A 20,285-nucleotide genomic window follows, 5' to 3' on the forward strand; every position below is an offset into this window, starting at 1 on the left:
ACAGGGATGTGGGCCTGGCTAAAGGGAGGGTTCTCTGGGCATGAAAAGGACCGACTTTGAGCCAGACATGTGGCCGCAGCAGGGGCCGGGCAGCCCTGGCGTGTGCGCAGCCGCGGCACCAGGGCGCCTGGCAGCCCACGGCCTGTGCACCAGGCCCCTGGCATGTGCCGGGCTGCAACGGCCAACGGGGCAGAGAAGAGACTGCGCCGGGCCCTGTTCTGGGCTATCGGCCCCTGAGATGCCAGCATTCAGGTGGCCCGTCTGAGCCAATATTTAGAGTGGTTTTAGAGTGTTTTTAACTTCGAGGCATCGTCTACCCAGGCAGGGTCAGCTGCTACAAGTTAGAGAGGGCTACTCTCTCTGGGTGTCTCAGCTGGGATCCCTTCCACTGCGTGCAACAGAGACCTGAGCTCAAGGAGTTCAGCGGCGGATGCCTGGGGCAGAGGCAGCTGCTTAGAAAAGGAACAGGGCCCAGGTGCCTGTCCACCTCTGTTGTGTGTGGATGGTGGCTTCTGTGACACCATGTTGGTGGTGTTTCATCTGTAAGTATCTCCCACTGCGGCTGGAAGAGGAAGAGCCCAAGCCTCTCTTAGGACTCTTTGTATTCAGGAAGGGGCTTCAGCCCCCAGAGATTTCTGCCCGAGTGTCGCTGGAGAACCACACAGGGTCTCAGTCTGGGTCTCTGCAGGAGAGACACCCCAGAAAAGCCACTGAGGAGGAGAATGTAAACACCTGCACAGGACAGTGACAAATGCCCATGGAAAAGAAAGCGTGGCAAAGCAGGAAGGAGAGAGGTGATGGGTGGCTGGGTGGGATGTGCCAGGTGATGGAATTAGCAGGTGCAAAGGCCCTGGGGTAGGAATGAGCTTGGCTTGTCTAAGGGACAGGAAGGGGCCGGAGTGTCCCCAGCATGGTGAATGGTGGCAAGAAGGGAGCAGGTGCACGGGACCAGACCCTGCAGGGCCTTGTAGACCACTGAGGAGTTTGGATTTTATCTTCATTTCCATGGAAACCACAGGTTTCAAGCAGGGAGAGACTGGATTAGGGACATTCAAACATTACCCCCAAGTCTAACTTTCTTGAATAGCTAGAACGTGAGAAGCGAAGGCTCGCAGCAAGACTGCACCCCGATACCGAGGTTCAGAAATGAAGACTGTCTAATTAAAATAGGTCGTGACATTGCCACTGGGAGCACTGGGGTGTTCTTCCAAGTTCATTGCCTGACGCATCACGTTGCAGCAAATGGCATTCAAATGCTCCTTCGAATCAGACCTCGCTCTGACCTCTTAATAACAGCTTTCCCGCGACTCTGCTCCCACTTAGGCATGCCAGGTGGGTGCCTGCCTTTGTGTCGGTGCCACAGAAGCCGTCAGGTTAAACTGACACTCGGGACATAAAGGATTAGAAGCAGAAAGGTTTTCTGTGGCTGCAAAACATGCCTTTATGACAGTCTGTTATCAAAGCCATAATTCATGTCGTAACAGTGGGGGAGGGGAAGAAGTTGCACGTCTGTTGTTGGGTTCACATGCGTTGCTTCCCGAACAGTAGGGCGGGAACCATGGTAACCTCTCCCGTCACTGCACGCCCTCACCTGTTTCACAAAAGCCGCGGGAGAGACAGGAGACACGGTGCCTCCCCCGGGCCTGTGTCCCGAGAACGGAACCCACATGGTTTCTGAGTTTACTGGGGAATCCACCCTCATCCACGTGGAGTTCTGCTGCCATTCTTACCCACTTTTAAGCCAAGGGGGAAAGTTTTCTGCAGAAGAATGAGTGTGCCCAGATAATTTGGGTAACACTTTGTGTCTGTCAGGACTCTAACAGTTACAAGGGACAGGCAACAATTCAAACTGGTGTAAGTAAACAAAGAGCATCTATTGGCCCCAAGTATCTAGAAAGGAAAAGACAATCGGTTTCAGGCACAGCTTGATCTAGGTGCTTAAAAATGCCCTCAGCATCCTGCTTTTCCGGCTGCATCTCCTGGCTGCGTGTCCATCTCATTGGTTCTGTCCTCATGATGCAAGTGGCATGGCGGCTCCAGCCTTTTGTCCTTACCTTTCCAAGTTCAGTGGGCAAAAGAGAGGGTCTTCCCGGCTCCTCCGCAAGTCTAACGTGTCATTCTCCAAGGAGGCCACGGGGTGACGTGACCTCCCCAACCAATCACATACCGAGGGCACTGATTGGCGATTGCACTGATTGGCCCCTGAGCCAATGGCTGAGGCTGCGGTGGAGGTGGGTGGGATGGAGAGGGAGGTCGTGTGCTGATTGGCCAGCCCTCAGTCAGGTGTGGCCCCGCAGCACGAGAGCACCTGCGGGGAGGTCTCCGCAGAGGGAGGTGGACGGTCTGCGTCCCGGAGAGGAGGCGATGGCTCTGCTTCCCAGGCGTGTCGTGACCCTGTCGCCCTCCCTCCCACCTGCAGGTGAAGGCAGAGCATGCCCGGCCCAGCCACCCGCTCACCGCGGTCACCAGCGAACGCGATTTGGCCGTGAGGGAGAAGCGCCAGCCCCGAGCCAAGCTGGAGAACCTAGAGCAGGTCCTGAAGGTAGGACGGCCTCGGTCCCGCAGCGGGAGGCAGCGGGGGCTCCTTCTGGAGCCGTCATGAAGACTCGGGGCCGCGGGGGTGGTTTTTACCCTTTCTGCAGCATAAAAAGCGATAAATAACAAAATTCGAGTGTTTCTGGAAGCAGTCCCGTAGAACCAATTACGCATTTCCATTTCTTAGGATGTTAAACACAGCTGAGCGGCCGGGCCCAGGCACCGCTGGGAATGGGAATGGAGCTGCCTGGCGTTAAGAGCAGAGGTGGCCACGTCGGTGTTGCCAACTCTGTGAATTTTAAGCTGTTCCTCAGCTGGTTGATGACCTTTGTTCCAAAGAGAATGGCTCAATCAGAAAAGTGCTTTATTGGGGTGCAGGTGGCTGGATACTCCTCATGCATTTCTGATGAGCCGGGATCTCCTTCAGTGTTCAATGGGGGGGGGGTCGATTTGCTACCCGAGTCACTGAGTTAAGCTGAATGAATTCTTTAGCCTGTTTTTTTTTTTTCTTTTGAGTGTTAAAATTGTTTTGAATTCTCACAGTGGGAATTAAAAAAAAACAAAGAAAAAGAAAACAATCATCGCCAGTCCTGCTGCCCAGGACACACGTTACTTGGATCGTTGCGTTTCACAAGTGCAGAGACGGGATTGGGCTACACTCGCTGATGCTCTCTAAGTCAGGAAGCGATTTTAGTTGCAGCTGTAGCTCGTTTGGGAACGGTTTCGGGTCCACAGCTGAGTGGTGGCCAGTGATGGGCGGGGCCGAGAACCCTAATGGGTCTGAGGTTTCTTTCTGGTGTTAGGTAGCAATGACGCTTGCAGGATTTTGTGACTCTCCCCAAACCACTGAATTTACACTTTAGCATGGTGACGTTTATGGCACCCAAATTACATCTCAATTAAAAAATAAAGATGCCCTGTTCTTCTCACTGCCGACCTTGAACGTGAGCCCAGCCGGTCGTGTGGTTCTCGGGGGAGGAGCGGAGCCGTGGTCAGCGTGGCGTGGTGTGGCATGGCGTGGCACTCACGGGGCGGGGGGATAGCTGAGGCGAGCGCTGACCGTACGGCTTCTCCCGGCTTGCTCTAAGTTTAGGGCGTAACCCTAAAGAGAGGAGGTGCTACCGCGGAATTATTTAAGCAACCGCCTCGCCTACTGGCTGAGTTTTCTGAGTGCACAAAACATGATTTACTCAACCCTCTGCCTCTAGCGGTCGGGACGGGTGTTTGGTGTCTGGTGGGTTTGGTGGCGGATGGGCCATGAGTGCCTGGATCTAAGGAGCCTGATTGAAAGTCTGTGGGATGAAAGTGGCAGGAGGGACAGTCCGGACCAGGGGCTCTCAGTGGGGGGACGTTTGGCAATGTCTGGGGACGTTGTTGATTGCTATGGCGGGGGAAGGGGAGGCCGGGGTGCTGGAAAGCCCCTACAGCAGAGAGCTATCGGGCCCCACGTGGCAGCAGCAATGAGGGTCAGAAACCCTGTTCACTTGCTCCTGTTGCTGCCGTGACAAGTCACCCCACGGGGCCTTAGTGGCTTAACACAACACGGATGTGCTCTCTTACGGTGCTGGAGGCCACAGGGCAAAACGAGTCTTACGGGGCTGAGACCACGGCGTGGCCGGGCTGGGGCTCTCTCCTAAGGCTTTGGGGGAGTCTGTTCGGGGCCCACGCTCCCCATCAGGGCCAGCTGCGTAGCGTCTTCTCTGCTCCTGGTGATGACATCGGGCCCAGCTGGGGGTCCGGGATCCTCTCCCATCTGAAGGCCCTTACCTCAGCCACACCTGCAACGTCCCTCTTGCCAGGTGCCATAACTTATCCCCGGGTCATTATTCAGCGGCCCCAGCCTGGAGTACCTCAGGGAGCTGACCAGACACACACTGTGGGTGGCAGGGGAGGTGGGATGGATAACTCCGGAGGTGTGAGATTCCTGTCTGTCCCGCCTGGCCTGCGTGGCTGCCCTTCCCGTCTGACCTTGGCTTTGAGCCTCACCACCAGGGGCTTGCCCAGGTGTGAACAGCCCAGGCTCATACCCGGGCTCTGTCCTCCTGCCCTGCAAACCGCACTCTCCGTGGCTGCCCTCCCGTCCAGAGTGTTCACACCAGGGGCGTTGCCTGCCCTTGGGAGGACAGATGGAGAGGAGGCCCTTGCAGGGCCGGGGTTGAGCTGGGGACTCCCAGCAACACTGTGACAACATGCAGGGAATGACATCCAATAGGGAGGCTCACCAGAGACTCGGGGCCTGGGGTTTTCGCTGGGGGCTGGTCACGTGGGCACCTGTGCCTGGCACGTACCCAAGTGCCTGCTCCAGCAGGAGAGCAGGTGCTCAGCAGGAGAGCAGGTGCTCAGCGTGAACCGCGCGGTCAGTGCAGACAGTCTGGGCGCCCTGAGCCCCTCTTACCTGCCGGGGGATGGCGGGAACCCTCCCAAGCCTAAGTTCCCAGGGGGAACCAGCCAGGGGCCGACCTTGCCGACAAGAGCAGCCTCTGGCTGCCGGGTGAACCCCGGTCTGCGCCCAGCCGGGTCCCATCTCGGCACCTGGGCTGTGTCTGCACCTGGGCGGGCGGGCGGCCGGCTCTGTAGCAAGTGAGCGCAAAGACCCTGGTAAGCCAACACTGTCTGGCCCCGACTGTTGCTGCCTCGGGGGCTGTGGGCTCCCCCACCCTGCCGTCCTGTCTTGGCCCAGATGTCACCGGCAGGGCCCGGTGTCTCCTGCTGCCACTTGCCCTTCAGGGCCTGTGTACGGGCACCCGGCACTCCCTGGCCCCGTCTTGGCGCCACTTGTCTCCCTAAAGCTCACCTTCAAGACACATTTTGCTTGTTTGTCTTGTTTGGTTGTGTCACACCTTGTCCCCCACCTAAAGAGCCAGCTTCGGGGGCAGGGGCTCCCCGTCCGCTCTGTCCCCAGGGCTGGGGCAGTGCTGGACTCTTCATAGGTCGTCCATGAAGTCCTTCTCGGTGCCGTTTTGATGAGTGAACGGGGGGGGGGGGGGGAAGAGGGCAGGGGAGGGGGAAGGCCCCGAGGTGGGGGTGTCATTGCACACTTGCCGGGACCAGGTGGGTGGCCTGTCCCAGGCCCCTGCAGCCCATGGGGGGAGGGGCCTGCGGGAATCCATGCAGCTGCTCCTCAGAGGACCCCGCCCTGCCAGTGTCCTGTTACGATGGGAAGACAGCGAGTGTCTCGAGGATTTGCAGACCCGTCTGTGATCCCCCTGTGCCCCACCCGGCAGGAGGGCGCGTTTGCAGGGTGGTCCCTGCGGTAGGTCCCGGAGTCCTGTGCTCTTGAGGGAGCTTGCGCGGAATCGGCCCCAGGCAAGGAGATGGCACGTTGGATACACGCTGCCGCCATTTGTACCGATGGAAAAGCGCAGTGATTTTCACGCCCTTCTGGTGTTTCTGTCATAGTAATAAATGGACGGCACAAAATTAGCTTTTCCCCGAGCAGCCAAGCTCGTCGGCGGTGGCAGGGACGTCAGGAGACGGATGTGTGCCGAGCAGGGGAGGCAGCCGACTGGATTTGGGAGATCTCAGAGGCCCAGGCCTGTCCATCCCACACGTCCCAGCTGGACCCCACCTTGGCGCTGTGTCGGTGGTGCGTGTGGAACGGGGACCCCAGCCTGGTTCCAGCCAGCTTGGCTTGCTGAGAGCCCCAGAGGACTCTGCCAGGGCTGGAGCCCACCTGGGCACACGGCGGGCTGTGCGGGGCCCACCTGGACCGAGGGCCGCTCGCCACCCCTCACCTCCCTGGGGCGGAGAGAAGACGCTCAAGGGAGAGGCTGGTGGCCGGCGTGGCCGCAATGGCGAGGGGAGGGCAGGGAGGTAGAAGGTGAAACCCAGATGGGCGCTAAAGTGTGCAGGGACTCCTAAGCCAAAGTAGAATTCTAAGAACTTTAGAATTTGTTGTAGGTGTCACTGGACGCTGTATCTGTTACCTACTGTCACAATATGCTGCGTAACAAACCGCCCCGGTGCCCAGTGGCTTAACACGGTAACTGTTTGTCATTACAAGTCTGGGTGGCCGGGACAGGAGGGAGCTGGGGTGCAAAAGCTTGAGGAGTGCACGGGAGGTGAGGTCGGGGGGAGACAGGTAGAATCTGTCCGTTTAGAAAGCTCTGTTGAGAGCGGAAACAGATCCACAGGTGGTGGCCAGAGGGGTACGTGGGCTTTGAAGGGACAGGTGAGATGTGGGGACATGGGAGTCAACAGAAGTCCCCAGAGAAACTTGTCCTCCCGGCATCCGTCATAACGAACCTCAGACACATTTTTCAAGGGTAGAGTTTATGCCTTTCTGACAACTACTTCGTATTGACTCGGCTCGTAGCCTGAGAAACTTACAAGCCATTTCCGTCCTGCTTGTTTCCGTCCGTTGGGTCTGTGAAGCCCCCTCCCCTGCTCTCTAAGCGAGAAGCCCCCAACGTGCCGTCACCCCTTTCTCCCCTGGCGGCTCCGCAGCCCGCAGCGCCACGCCTGGAGCTATTTCTGCGTTTGGTTAAAGCTTCTAATGAGTCCCTGTAAGGAGAGCGGTTCCCTCCCCTCCCTAACAACTTCCTTCCCGAAGCTAAATAAAGATCACCCGGGCTGCGTTTGGCAGTGCCCACTTCCAAAATAAATAGAAGCACGAAAATTAGCCGGAACAATAGTGCAATTAAACAGCTGCAGAGTCGCTCATCCAAACCAGGGCGGCAGCTCGCGAGCCTCAGCCTGCGTCTCCGGCCCTCGCGGTGTCCGAGGATGAAGGTGGCCGTTCCTCAGTTGTCTCCGCCCAGGAACGGGGCAGCGGTTGGGAACACGCTGGCTCTGAGTCTCGGCGTTGTTGGGGCAGCATCCAGCCTCGGCACGTTCCAGCTGTGTGGCCTTAAGCAAGTTGCTTAGCCTCTCTGAGCCCGTCGCCACGTTGTGAAATAGTGACTACTGTGTCAACTCTCAGCGTTAAACGAGGCCGAGTGTGGACTTGGTGGACAGCCTGGCATAGAGTAGAGTAGCTGCCGCGTTCTGGTTTGTCACCGTCATCCTAACATGCGGTCATTGTTCCTTATCGTCCTGTGGGTGGAGCCCGGGTCACCTCATAGTCTCCGCTTTCCACCCTGCACCTGGGGTTTACGTAGCGTCACGTGGTGCTGCACACGTCCAATGGCAAGGGCCTTCTCATGTTTGGACTAAAAGGTAACATGGAGAACTTAACTGACACCAAGTACTGTTGTAGCCCAGGTAAGATTCAAAGCACCTGTATGACGTGGGTGCTCATTAATAATTGGCTAATCAACATTAAGTGTTTCATTAATTATTAACCATTTAGAGAGATAATGATGTTGAATAATCCAGAAGAAGAACATGGCACACAGAGAGGTCAAGCAACCATCCTAAGGTTGCAGAGCTGGTGACATCCAAGCTGGGATGTGACCCTGGGTGGTCTGGCCCTTAAATGAACACCTCATAGTGCCCCCAGCTGTTGTTGCAAAAGACCTGAGCAAAAGCAGACAGGAGAGAGATTAAGTTTTTCAAAACGAGGAAAAGGAGGAAATTTGCTGTTGTAGGAGAGCGTCGAGGAAGAGGCTTGTGGACAGCAGGGTCCCCTGTTGGCTCTGCGGCCCCAGGAAAGCTGGGACCAGGCAGGGCCCCGGGGGTCGGGCGGAGTCGGGCCGCGCTCTGGTGCAGACACGGCCCCGGGCGCTGTGGCCACGCTCAGCCGGACTCTCCCTGTCCCCGCAGCACATGCGAGAGGCCGCGGAACGGCGGCAGCAGCTGGAAGCGGAGCATGAGCAGGCCCTGGCTGTCCTCAGCGCCAAGCAGCAGGAGATCGACCTTCTGCAGAAGGTGAGCGCGGCGGGCTGGGGCGTGGGGGGCGCTGGGCACGCAGGAGGGGTGGGCGGGGGCCCGAGGGCAGCGGCCTGTCTGCTCCCTCCTTGCACGGAGATCCGGTCATTGTTGCTTCCCTGTGTGCTCTGGGTTTTCTAAAGTTTCTCGTATTCGTGATGCAAAAACAAGTAGAAAGCTCCAACATCTGATGCTGGTGAGGTTGTGGGGAAAAGGACACGCTCTCAGGTTGCTCGTGGAGGTGTGAACTGCCTCTGCTTTGGGGGGAAGCTGCATGTGTCAGTTCACACTAAAGATGCACACAGGTGTTGACGCCCCAGCCCTGTCCTGGGACTATGCCCTGCGGGAAACACAGGAACACGCTCGGATGGACTATTGTTGTTGTTGTTTGCAGTCATGCTGCGTGGGAGGAGGGGTGGGGAGCTGGGTTAAACCGACGCCTCGCAAGGCGATGGCTGCTTCTCGGTTCAGCCACAGGGCAGACCGAGACGGCCCCAGGAGAGGGGGTCGCTGTGGTTTGTTCCCGCTGTCTCGGGGCTGTTCATGTGACGTGTTACGAGCGAGCACATCACATTGCAGAGCAGGGTGGTCGCGTGGTCCCGCTACCACGTGGAAGGGGGGAGGACAAGGAAAGCAGTGAGGACGGGGAGGACTCGGGAGAGATGAGGCCACGGGGAGGACCGAGCGGTGCTGTGTGCACCCGCACGGCACCTGCCAGGCGCCGGGGAAGCTGATCCGCCCCCGCTTCAGTCCTCACCTGGGTCCTGCTCTCTCGCCCGGTGGCAGGAAGACCCCCCTTTCAGAGCTGAGAGGCTTGTGGTGCCCACAGTGGGAATCGGGACACGGGGCCCGTGACCAGTTCTCTGGTTTCCCCCAAAGCCCTGCCCACTCCTCCCCCGCTGGTCTGGCCCTGGCTGGGGTGGGCGTCGGGCAGCCAGCCGTGGCCCCTCCGCCCGTCCGACGGCCTCTCTGGGTCTCGGGTCTGAAAACGAAGCACACACAGCGGCTCGTCCCACCCGGTGGGTGGTAGGAACCTCCCGGAGTGTTTCTCCTGCAGTTTATCAGCAGAGCTCCTCACAACAGGTAGATAACTTCTGCTGGCGTCTCTCTGATCGCTTGGCGCGAGATAATGTGGAAGACGGATTTCATTAAGCCGGCGCTGATGGGACTGTCACAGCTCTTGTCACCTGTCATAATAAGCTGGCAGACGCCCTGCGAGGCGATGTTTCGTCAGATGTTATCCACGACGGATATTGCGGGACGCAGGCGGAGAAGCTTCTCTGTCTCCTCCTGCTGGGCCCACAGGACCTTCCTCACGCCGGGAGTCACTGGGCTCACGCCTGACGGCTCCGGAAGCCACGGCCCCCGGCAGGGGCTGTCTGGGCCGGATAATAGGTCTGCAGGAATATAAATACGGTCTGGGGAGGGAGACGGGACGTGTCCTCAGCCCCCTGTCTCTGCTGTCCACGTCTCTTATCTCAACGTCCTTTGCTCCCCTCCCCATTCGTCATCTCTCTTGGACACATGGACACTTTGGGAGTGAGGGTGGCATGGGCAGAGAAAGCAGATGGAGCAGGAAGGGCTCGGTTTGGTGACTTCTTAGAAGCTCTGACTTTTGGGGACGTGTTAGAAGAGGAAGGTTGGATCCCGGGTATAGGGAGGTTGGTGGATTCTTTCCAGAGTCCTCTTTCCGTCTGACGTGTGGTGTGGACGGCCGTCGGGCTACACCTGCCGGCCGGACCCCTGACTCATTTGCTCCGTGGGCTCCGGTGGCCCGTCTGAGTCAGCCGCTCGGCCATGGCTCTAGAAAACCCGGCGGCGAGCGAGCCCGGCTCTGCCCTCCTGGGGGAAAAGTGAGTGAACAAGCGAATGAAAGACCGAGAAGCCCGCGTGACGACGGGGGCCACGGAGGAACGAACGTGCAACATGGGACCGTAGGCGAGACTTGGCGAGCAGAGGACGCCCGCCGTGCCAGGAGCTGGGGGGACAGCAAACGCTCGCGCCCTCGGGGTGCAGGAGTGAGGGACAGGGCAGGGCGTCGGGGTGCAGGTGGCAAGGGGAGAGGACTGGATTCTGGAACTGAGGACACAGAGCGGACACGCCTGACCCACCAGGGGTGGTGCCTCTGCTCTAGGGCGGGCACTGGCTGAAGACTGGTCTTTGTCCCCCTAGAAAGATAAAAGTCACCGGTCCTCTTTGGAGTGTCCGAGGTCCAAATGTGGTTCCGATGAGGCGGCACCGTGGAGCTACCCCAGAGCCCCCTGTCTGCCCCCTGACCTGGCCATTTCACTCTCAATTTCATGGCTGCCACTGAAGCGCGGGATGCTGGGAGACACTGGATCCGCGGAGCAGCACATGACTGGTGCTTTGATGGACGTCAAGCGTCTGCCTCGGGGCTGCCGGCCTCCGTCACTGTGTGGGGACGGCCGGGGTGGGCGCGGGTCGCAGACGGGCCTCTGCGCTGGTTCCGGGTGGCGTCGCCGCAGTCTTCTCTGCTCCCGGAGCGCCGGTGTGTTCGTCAGCCTCTCGGCTCTGCCGGCTGCCGGGTTCTAGAGTCCTCACGGCCCTCAGCTCGGTTCCACGGTCTCGCTCGCTTTTCCGTGCAGCTGACCCTCGCCCCACCCCAGCCTCACCGCGGCTCCTGGGTGGTTCCGAGTGTCGTGTCCAGGACGTTGGCGGTAGGAGACCCGTGGTCCCCTCTGTGGACGCCTCCCTGGACACAGCTGCTGCTACTGGGGGGACCCGCCCCCTGGACCTTTGACCCTTGGGGTGACAGGCCCCTTCCCTGGCATCCAGGGCAGCATGGGCACCCGCGGGGCCGTGTCCCCCTCGGGTTTCTGTTCCACGGGAAGCCGCAGCGGAATGAAGGCCACGCTTCTCCACGACTTGGCAGTGGCCCCGCAACGGGCCCCGCTGAAGCTGCGGCTTAGATTCTGCAAGGATTCAGCGCTGCCCGTTTTCACAGTTAATTTTAACAATCTGTTCCGAGTGCCCAGCGGCCAGGCTTGCGAGCAGCCCGCGAGAGCGAATTCCTGGTTCTCAGCCGAGGCCGGAAACCGCGTTGCCGCTGCCAGCTCGGCCGAGTTTTGACAGCCCGCGGCGGTTTTCTCCTGTTTCCCGATCCTGCCAGTTGAAAACCGTCTTTGACTGGACCGACTCGGTGGTGGCGCTATTTATAAAGTCCTGCGTTTCTCTGCCCGTTTCTCTTTTTCTGTTTGTTATTTATTGGCACTCTCGCTGTTCCGCTTTGAAAGGAGCGGTCTGAACGCTCGATGATTGAGCTGGATTTGAGGATGGGATGATTAACTCGCTGTGTCCTCGTCCCCTGCCGGGCTCTTGGGACACGCCTGGGAACACGTGAGCATGAAACACGTGTGCACGAGCTCCACGGAACCTCAGGCCACTTGTCACTTTCAGTCTGTGCTGGGGTGGCCGAACTCTTCCTTCTTCCCAACGAGCAGCGTTCCGTGAGCGAGAAGTAGCAGGTGTGACGATGACATTCACTTGCTCTGAGGTCACTGACGCTGCTGTGGGCACCAGAGAGACTGTTTCTCAGCTGTGACGATGACATTCACTTGCTCTGAGGTCACTGACGCTGCTCTGGGCACCAGAGAGACTGTTTCTCTAGAGACTGAGAATCCTGACGTGAGTCTCCGTGTAGCACGTGGATTCCTCATTAGCTCCGTGTTTGAAGAGGCAGGTGCGCCCCAGCATCAGGGCGTGACCCTCCTATGTGCACGTGCCACGTAGTGTCCCCAGCACACCGGCCTCGGTGGCTCACAGATGTCGCCAGTGAAGCAGGAAAACGCTAGTTTTTAGGGAGTGTCATCAGGGTGTTTTCCTGCTTCACTGGTGACATCTGTGAGCCACCGAGGCCGGTGCGATGGGGACACTACATGGCATGTGGTGCACGATGACGCCTTTTCCTCTCTGGCTCGTGGCACAACCCCAGACTCCTGCCGAACCTCAGTTTCTCAGCGTTAAAATGGAAGCATCACGTTCTTCACGGCTGGCACGCTTGGTTTCCAGTGACGGAAAATGCACAAAGGATATTTTATTTGCACACATCACTGCGATTCTGACTTCAGCTGTGGCTGGATCCAGGGCCCAAACCAGCTGGCTTCAGACACAGTGGCGTCCAAGGCCTCGCGACACCATCTGCCGCCTTACCGTGGTGGCGGGACGGAGCTGCTGCAGCCGTCTTGGCACCGTGAGGGCACTCCAGCCTCACGTCCTCTCGGGCCAGGTCCAACAGGAGAGGGCCCCCTCCCCTCCATTCCCGGGCAAAGGCTCAGTGCAGGCAGCAGGCAGCAGGCCACCCCGTCACCACGCCCCGAGAGCCTAGGCCCGCGCCCAGTGTGGGGCCGGGCAGATCCCAGCAAGCCCAGGGGCTCCTCCCAGGAGAGGAGACGACAGACACTTGGTGTCATCGTGCTGCTAGAACCTCTGGGTCTGTGAGGACCACGATCATGTTGCGTTTCAGTTTCATATGAATTTGCCCTTGGCGCAGGCAGCGGACACCCACAGAAATTTCTTTAGCAAAACTTGTAAAACATTTTATTCCATGGGGCACGTGGTTTGGCTTTGCTGCTTCGTAGAGGGTGGCCCGTGCCGCAGGCCGGAAGGGCCAGGAGCCTGCTGCGCGCTGGGGGCCCCCCTGACACCCGCGCCAGGGCCCGGGGCTTTCGGGAAACCAGGAGCTGCTCTGCTTGGGGTCAGGGTTGTGGGATTGTGTTTTGCCTCCCAAGCAGTTAAGGACATTGGAGGGACGAAGGTGCCACCCAGGGGCTTGGGAGGGATCATCCTGGCGTTCTGGGTTCGCCGCCCTCCGTGTGCGGCCCCTTCTCAGGAGCAGAACTGGGACGTCCCCCCACCCGTCCCCGAGCCAAGTCCCGAGAGTCTGCCCGTTCCCTGCCAGGCCAGGACGCGATTTCGGTTTTCACAGCGAGCGTCAAACCCAGCCAGAGCCCGTCCGTCCGGCCCCACGGAAACAAGAGATGGAAACGGGTTGAGACCCTGAGAACGTGGGAGCTCGTTAGGAGACTAGGAACGAACGACCCTCCTGACGATTCAGACACTAACCTGCTTCTCTTCTTTCCCCCTGTGAACGATTCCTCTTTTTACCGTGAAAAAGGCTCAGGTTGAAGCTAAGAAAGAGCACGAAGGAGCCGTGCAGCTGCTAGAGGTGAGTGACCCCGGGGCGGGTGGGGGTGGGGGGGGGACTGCGCTCACGCCCACTGGAAGCAGCAGGTAACGTGTAAGTGCCGGCTGTATACCGGCTCCCGGGGGCTGCGTGTGCATCTTCTCATGTGGTCGTCAGGAGCGGCCGGTGTGACGGTACCATGGCGATTTCCGTGTCTGCACGTGAGGAGGCTGAGCCCCAGAGAGGTTAGGCAGTGGCCCCTTGGCCACACAGCCGGGGGCAGAACTGTGTATCTCGGATGTGGCCTGCAGTTCTCGACCGGCTCCCCTGGGCTGGGAAGTAAGGAATCGCTTCCCGGGGGAGAAGCGGAGGATGGGCCGTTCCTGGGGACATCGTGCCCTCCGAGGGTCGGCTGCGGGGGTGCGGGTTTAAGGTGTGACGCTGGTCCTGGGGGGCATTTGTGGAATCAGAGAAAGGGGGGCCTGGGATGCGGGGCAGCCAGCACTGTCCCGCAAACACAGTGACGGTGGCTTCCTCAGTGCCCACAGTGGCTTGGAAGGGACCCGGTGCCACGTCCCCCCAGCGTGGGTGGTGTGTCGAGAGTGACCGCTCCCGTCCCTGGCTCTCGGCCCGACGCCAGCCCCCTTGGGAGCGAGTGGACAGGCAGACGGGGGCAGAGCTCTTGGGGGCCCCCGAGGCCTTCCTTACCCACAGCGGGTGGGCCGCGGTGAGCGCCTCCCTCGCCCTGCCGGAGACGAGGGCCTGGCGGCTCACGGCCCCTTACGGAGCTGGTGGCGCAACAGCGGCCTGGCCCCAGCGTGACCTCGGCCGGGGTTAGGTCTCCAGAGACGGGGAGAGGCTGCTGTCTTTAGGACAGCCCTGTTCCCGTCCCCAGGGGAACAGCAGCCACTCGGGATGCCTGCCTCTCTCGCATCACCGTTTAAATCTCTCCCTCCCGCGGGAAAAGGTTTGCTCATTATCATCATATGTATTAACATTGATTTTTGGAAAGCGTCCGTCAGTTAGTGACTGTCTGGAGGGCTGCGTGTGATGAATGGTGAACGGCAAACAGGAAAATGCACGAGCTGGGAGCCTGGAGTCGGCCTCCCGGGGGCCGGATTTCTCCCCGAGCACGGTCCGTTCCCCCGGCCGGGTGGTGCCTTTCCCAGCTGCCCTGAGGCCGTTGGCTCGGTCACCCGTATTGTTTCAATCCGCCTTCCGAGCTGCCGCGGCCCCGCCGTGGCCCGTGGCCTGCGCTGCCGTGGCGCATGCTTTGCAGAGTGGCGATGGTCCCAGTGCAACTCGCTTTGCTTTGAAAACTGTAAAGGCCACTCGGGTGTAACGAGAACCGTGTCTTTCATTTTCACTGTCTCTCCGTGGTTGTGTCTTGCTTGGCGCTTCGTCCAGAGCACCTTGGACAGCATGCAGGTATTCTAGACGCGGCGTGTTCCCGCCCCGGCGTGGTGTTCCCGCCCGGTGTGCTGTGGTGTCTTCCCTGTGCATGGATGCGGCCGCGAGGCCCTGGGCCTGCTCAATCCGCCGCCGCTTCCTGGACGGAGCACCTCGAGGTGCTGGCCTGAACCAAAGCTCTCTAACGTAGCGGGCGGGGGGCTCCTTAACCTGGGGGGCTGAGGAGCTGCTTTCAGGAGCTCCACGAGGGGGGATTCGCCTTGATCCGGCACCTGGGCACGGAGTGTCTCTGCCGTGTTGAGCAGGCCCAGGCCCGCGGCTCCCCGATCTCTGCCAGGGCTGTGACTGTCAGGCTGGGGGCCAGTCAGTGAATTCAGATGACCACGGGGAAGGGCAGCGGTTAGGACCGATTCTGCCCTTGGCCAGCCACGAGCAGGGGTGAGAGAACCCAGCTGACAGCCCAGAATTTGGTTATTTGGCCATCGGAATTCCAGCCTCACACCTGAGTGTCACCCCTGAGCCATGCACCTCTCTGTCCCACACCTGACGGCAAGCTCCTTCCCACGGGCCGCCTTTGCTCCTGCCCTCAGCAGACAACGGCCCTTCCAGTTCCTCTGGGGCCGGGAGAAGCTGAGCTGCCCCCTCAGAACGGGCCTTCGAACGTTTTCCCCACCTCTGAGCTTCCAAACCTCTCAGACCTGCTGAGTCAGACACTCAGGGAGGGACCCAGAAATCCGCGTTAGAACCAGCCCCGCGGGTGTTGCTGCGGCTGACGTTGAGACGTGGTGTTTAGGTGCCGTCTGTGAGGCCGGTGCCTGGGAAGGAGAAAAGACTTTAAGGAGGGGGTTCCCCGGGAGGTGTTGGCCGGTCTGTGTCTTGGCACCTTGATAACCATTTCGTACCTTGCCGTGGGGCGTGGCCGAGAGACCACAGTACTCCCACTCACCGGCACAGAGCAACGTGCTGCGTGGGGCATGGTTTCCATTTCTAAGTGTCGGTGACCTTGGAGGATTCGGTACATCCCAGGTGGGACCCCGGTGACTTTCCTAGAATATTCTACTAAGTAGAACAGCCGGTTTCTTGCCCAGCCAGATATGATACAGTTGCTAGACACGGTTTAGCTGAGAGCACGTGTGAAATAAACACCCTCAACATACCCGTGTGTGCACATCCATTTCTCCAGGTGCGTCTACGCCCCGTTTTCTGATGACCGAGTGGCCGGGACGTTTGGGGCCGGGGAAGGGGAGGTGTCCTTATTCCCTGTCACGGCCCTAAGAGAAAAGTCCTAGGACCGGAGGAAGCATCTGGCCTAGTTTGGGGGTTTAGCAAAGTTATGTGTCAGGAGTTAACTAAAAATAGAACAGAGGTTTTCAAGGATTCTCCTGGAAACACAGAGCTCTTTTTATAAACCCGAGAGGCCAAGCGCAGGGAGATTCCAGATACTGTTAGTTAAGTAATTTCTTTGGCACTTACAGAAAGTCGTGTCAAAACAGAGAAGTGGGAGGAAAACAATAGCAGCGGCGTTTATTGAGCAGGTGGCCTGTGCCCGGCGCTGTCCTAAGAGTGCGTCTGAGACGCCGCACGCGTCACTCGGTCTCCAGCGCGGGACACTGAGGCACTCGGGTTACATGACCTGCCCAGGGGAGGAATCCGACTCGGACCCCAGAAATTTGGCTCCAGGGTTCAGGGCACGGTGCCTGTCACCTCAGAACTCTGCCCTCCCTGCGAGTGTGGGGACACCTCCTGCCCGACACGGCACCGAAGGTCGAATGGAAAGTCGGCAGGTGCCAGCTGTGCAGACGGGACCCGCCTGCCCTTCCCCGGACGTGGCAGTGGCGGCGGGAACACAAGTCATGATGTCACTCTGCAGCCGGCATTTGACAAGTGCCATCGGATTTAATCTTTGAAACCATGATGAGGCTGTTCTTCTCATTGAGACAGTCAAGGCACAGAGACACTGAGCCACTTGCCCAAGGACACACAGCTCCTACGCACCAGAGACATTCCCCTCGGTGCCTCGAGGGAAGTCTCTGCGGGGAAGAATTGCCGCTGGGACCGCAGCACTCCTCGGCGGTGTCCGGCTGAGACCCTGGGAGATGTGGGGGTCGGGCTTCCTGGACAGGGGTCTCGCCCGCCCCGAGTGCTGTGAGCTTCGCACGCGCCGTCAGCTGCCTGGTGGCTGAGTCTTCAGGGCACCCTTGGAGGAGCTGCAGCGCCTCGGTCGTCCCCTCCCGGAGCAAAGCGTCCCCCGAAGGCACCAGCCCCTACGCGTCTCGGCCTCGGGGCGACCCGGGTCTTCTTCACACAAGCAGCTGCCTGTTGCCCCTGTGTCTCGGTCGGGAGACTCATGAGAGTGGACAGGGGGTCTCCGTCACGGCCACACTGCGCTCTGGGAACCTGTCCCTTCCCTCTGTTAAAAAAAAAAATAAGAAAAATTACGTTTTACATCTCGTGGAAATAGCGTGCATATGATCTAGCTTAGATTCATTGTGATGTGTTCACTCTTCTTACATCACTTTTTTCTTCTCATTTTAAAGGAGATTAAAAGGAAAACGCATCTGTGGGTCTCTAAAGGCACGGTGGCCCCGGGCCCTGGGCCTGCTCGGCCTGAGGGAGACGTTCGGCCCCGCCGGGCCCTTGTCGAGGTGCTCGCTGAGCGAGTGGCAAGTGCTGTGGCGGGGGGGGGTGACTGCGTGGACGGAGGCGCGGGTTGGGCTCAGGTGTCAGGAAGGCCAGGGCGGGCTGTGCTGTGGTGACCAGCTCGGTCTCATGCTTGGCACATGAAGGTCACGTTCTCGCCGCCCGAGTCCACGGCAGCTCGGGGACCCTTCCGGGGCAGCCCCCCTCCCAGTGGTGACTCGGGGATCCACGCCCCCTGTCACGGGCACCGTCCCCAAGGCCACAGGTGAAGGGCCTCGCTGGTCCACGCCTGATTTGTTCAAAGCTGGGCCAGCCCTGAGATGTGTGATCGTCCCGAATACCCTTCATTTATTTCACCAACGAACCCCTATTTCTCCTGTTCCTCTTGCTTGGGGAAAAAGCCCATAGTTTTACTTTTTTCCCCTGCTGTTGGCCACGCTAATTAGCACACCCAGGGCCAGTGGACATGCAGATGTCGGGACGTCCTGGGGCAGCTGCCCCTGGGCCCGGCCTTGCTGGTGCTGTGCCCGCCTCCCTGCTGGGTTCCCGCGATGGCAGAAGTTCACCTGGCGGGGAAGTACCGGCCTTCCTGGAGGATTGGAAATTAGAGATCCGGAGCCCCACCTGGGGCAGAGGGAGGGACTGTCCCGCCTCGAAGACGATGCAGGTGTAGCCAGAGATGTCTACGGGGTCACAAGGCCGCGGTTCCAGCCTGGCCCCCACACCCAGCTCGCTGATGCGGGAACACCCTCCACACGCTTCAGGCCAAGCAGGAGCGCGACACGGTGGCCACAGCCCACATATGCCTCCAGACGTGGCCCGGGTCACGGGCCGTTTATTAGCCGGTGAAGCACTTACCGACCGACCTGCGCAATGTGAGGTTTGACAGCGGAGGGAAGATCCCCTGCTTCTCTGGAAAAGCCGGAGCTCCGCCCACGGTGGGGCTGGACCAGCGCTGAGACGAAGACGCCCCGCCAGGACACAGTGGGCCGGCTCCACAGCCGCTGACTTCCTGCGGCCCCGCCGGCCTCTGCAAACGCCCACGCTCGTGTCTGCCCACCCCGAGCACTGACCCTCGCTCGCTCGCAGGGCTGGGCTTTCTCTGGGCCCCCTGGCTACGGACCCTGCAGGAAGATGCCCCCAGGGATGAGGGAGTGGCTGGGGCCTCAGGACAGGAGTGGCTTCAGGCAGGGCTGAGTGGGCAGCGCCAGAGCCCGCGGCCGTGAGGATGCCGAGGTCGCTACTCCGAGTGTGGACCTGGGGCCCGAGCTGTCCCTGGGCTGGAGGGCCCCTCGGGGTGCTGTCCACGTGCCCACCTGTGCCCGGGACCCCCGGTGTGCAGCTCTGCGCCTTCCTCGGGGGACACAGCCAGCCTGGCCGAGCCCATTCAGCTTTCTAGAAGAATACCGCTGATTTTTTTTTTTAATGAATCAAAGAAATTAATTATAGGCTTGGTATTTGTTAGGTTTATTTTTACAAATCCATGAGCTCAGACATAAATAGCACTTCATTCTGGACCAGGAAGCTGAGAAGCCTGTGGAAGGAGGAGGAGGAGGAGGGAGGAGGAAGATGAGGAGGAGGAGGAGGTGGGCAGGGGCATGTCCGTCACCGAGCGCTGACTTGGTACAAGGTGTGTCAGTGCCGGATGCGGCAGGAAGAGGCAGACAGGTCCCCAGGGTGGCCCAGTGCACAGAATCGGTGACACTACGTGGGGTTTCCCGGCCATCCCGAGGGAGGCCTGAGCCCTGGGTGAGCCGCTGCCACCCCAGGAATGTGAGTCTGTACCTCAGGGCTCCCCTCTTCTCATGGGCTTGGCAGACACTTACGGAGCCCTGCTGTGTGCCGGGGTCTGTGCTAAGCATGGACACGTGCCATGAGCAGGAAGTAAAGCGTGGAGCTTACCGTGCGGTCGTGGAGGCAGACAAGAGACAGATAGTCCGGGAGCTGCTATGGCCTCCGGGTGGTCATCGCGAGGGGAGGGACGCAGGTGAGGCCAGCGGGGACTGCACCCTCCGGTGTGCAGCTCTGTGCCCAGAGCCGGGAGACAGGGCCCACGGACCTCAGGTGCCCAGGCAGGGAGAGAGCGGCTTGGCTCACACTCCCGGCCCGAGAGGAAGCCCACACGGTCCAGAGCTGTCCCAAGACCAGCCTCGGTTCAGCCCGGCCGTCCTGCCCCAAGGAGGGAGCTTTGCTGGGCTGCCCTGTCCTACCTGTGTTCCCGAGGGAAGCACCTGCCCTTCCCTAGGGCTCCTGAGGTGTCGTCTTTGTGTTGTCTTTGCGGTGTTGCTAACCAAACCCAGCAGGCAGAAATCCCCTCTCAATGCCCGAAACGGTGGTGTCGTGGGTTCTGCGGTGCTGGGGGGCAGGTGCCGGGAGCATCGGTGGGTGAGCACCTGAGCCGCTCCCCGGGGCCGGGCTGTGTCACCGCCTCACACTCCCAGTTTCAAGCAGCGCTGGCGAGGCGTGCCAACCACAAAGGGCCCGGTTGCACACACAGCCCAGAGCCACCCGCAGTTGGCTGGGAGCTGCGTGTCTGCAGGGCTCTTGGCACCTGTGGTTTCGCACGCTGGCCAGCAGCCAGGCCGCGTGGGGAGCTGCGTTTGTCAGACGCTGGTCTCCTGTGGGGGTGGGAGGCAGCCCCCACTGCACACAACGTGCAGGCTCATGCACACGCAGCATGCTCTCGCACACGTGCACACACCATACTCACATGTGCACACGCATGTTCATGTACACAGCATGCGCTCAC

General features: G+C 59.9%; 1 protein-coding gene across 9 annotated transcripts in view; it reads left to right on the top strand.

Annotated features, from left to right (window-relative positions):
• RIMBP2 (RIMS binding protein 2) overlaps nt 1-20,285 on the top strand; it is a 166,578-nt gene that overhangs the window by 105,080 nt on the left and 41,213 nt on the right. For 6 of the 9 annotated variants that reach the window (XM_069497374.1, XM_069497377.1, XM_069497381.1 and 3 more), the window contains 3 exons: nt 2,420-2,542; nt 8,239-8,343; nt 13,478-13,528. In XM_069497374.1, the coding sequence (XP_069353475.1) occupies nt 8,242-8,343; nt 13,478-13,528 (153 nt within the window). In that variant the 5' untranslated portion in view covers nt 2,420-2,542; nt 8,239-8,241. Of the gene's footprint in view, nt 1-2,418; nt 2,543-8,238; nt 8,344-13,477; nt 13,529-20,285 lie in introns of those variants that run through there. The other 3 variants (XM_069497379.1, XM_069497376.1, XM_069497382.1) reach the window with 2 other exon arrangements.

The sequence above is a fragment of the Eulemur rufifrons genome, chromosome 21 (genome assembly GCF_041146395.1).
Source record: "Eulemur rufifrons isolate Redbay chromosome 21, OSU_ERuf_1, whole genome shotgun sequence".
NCBI lineage: Eukaryota > Metazoa > Chordata > Mammalia > Primates > Lemuridae > Eulemur > Eulemur rufifrons.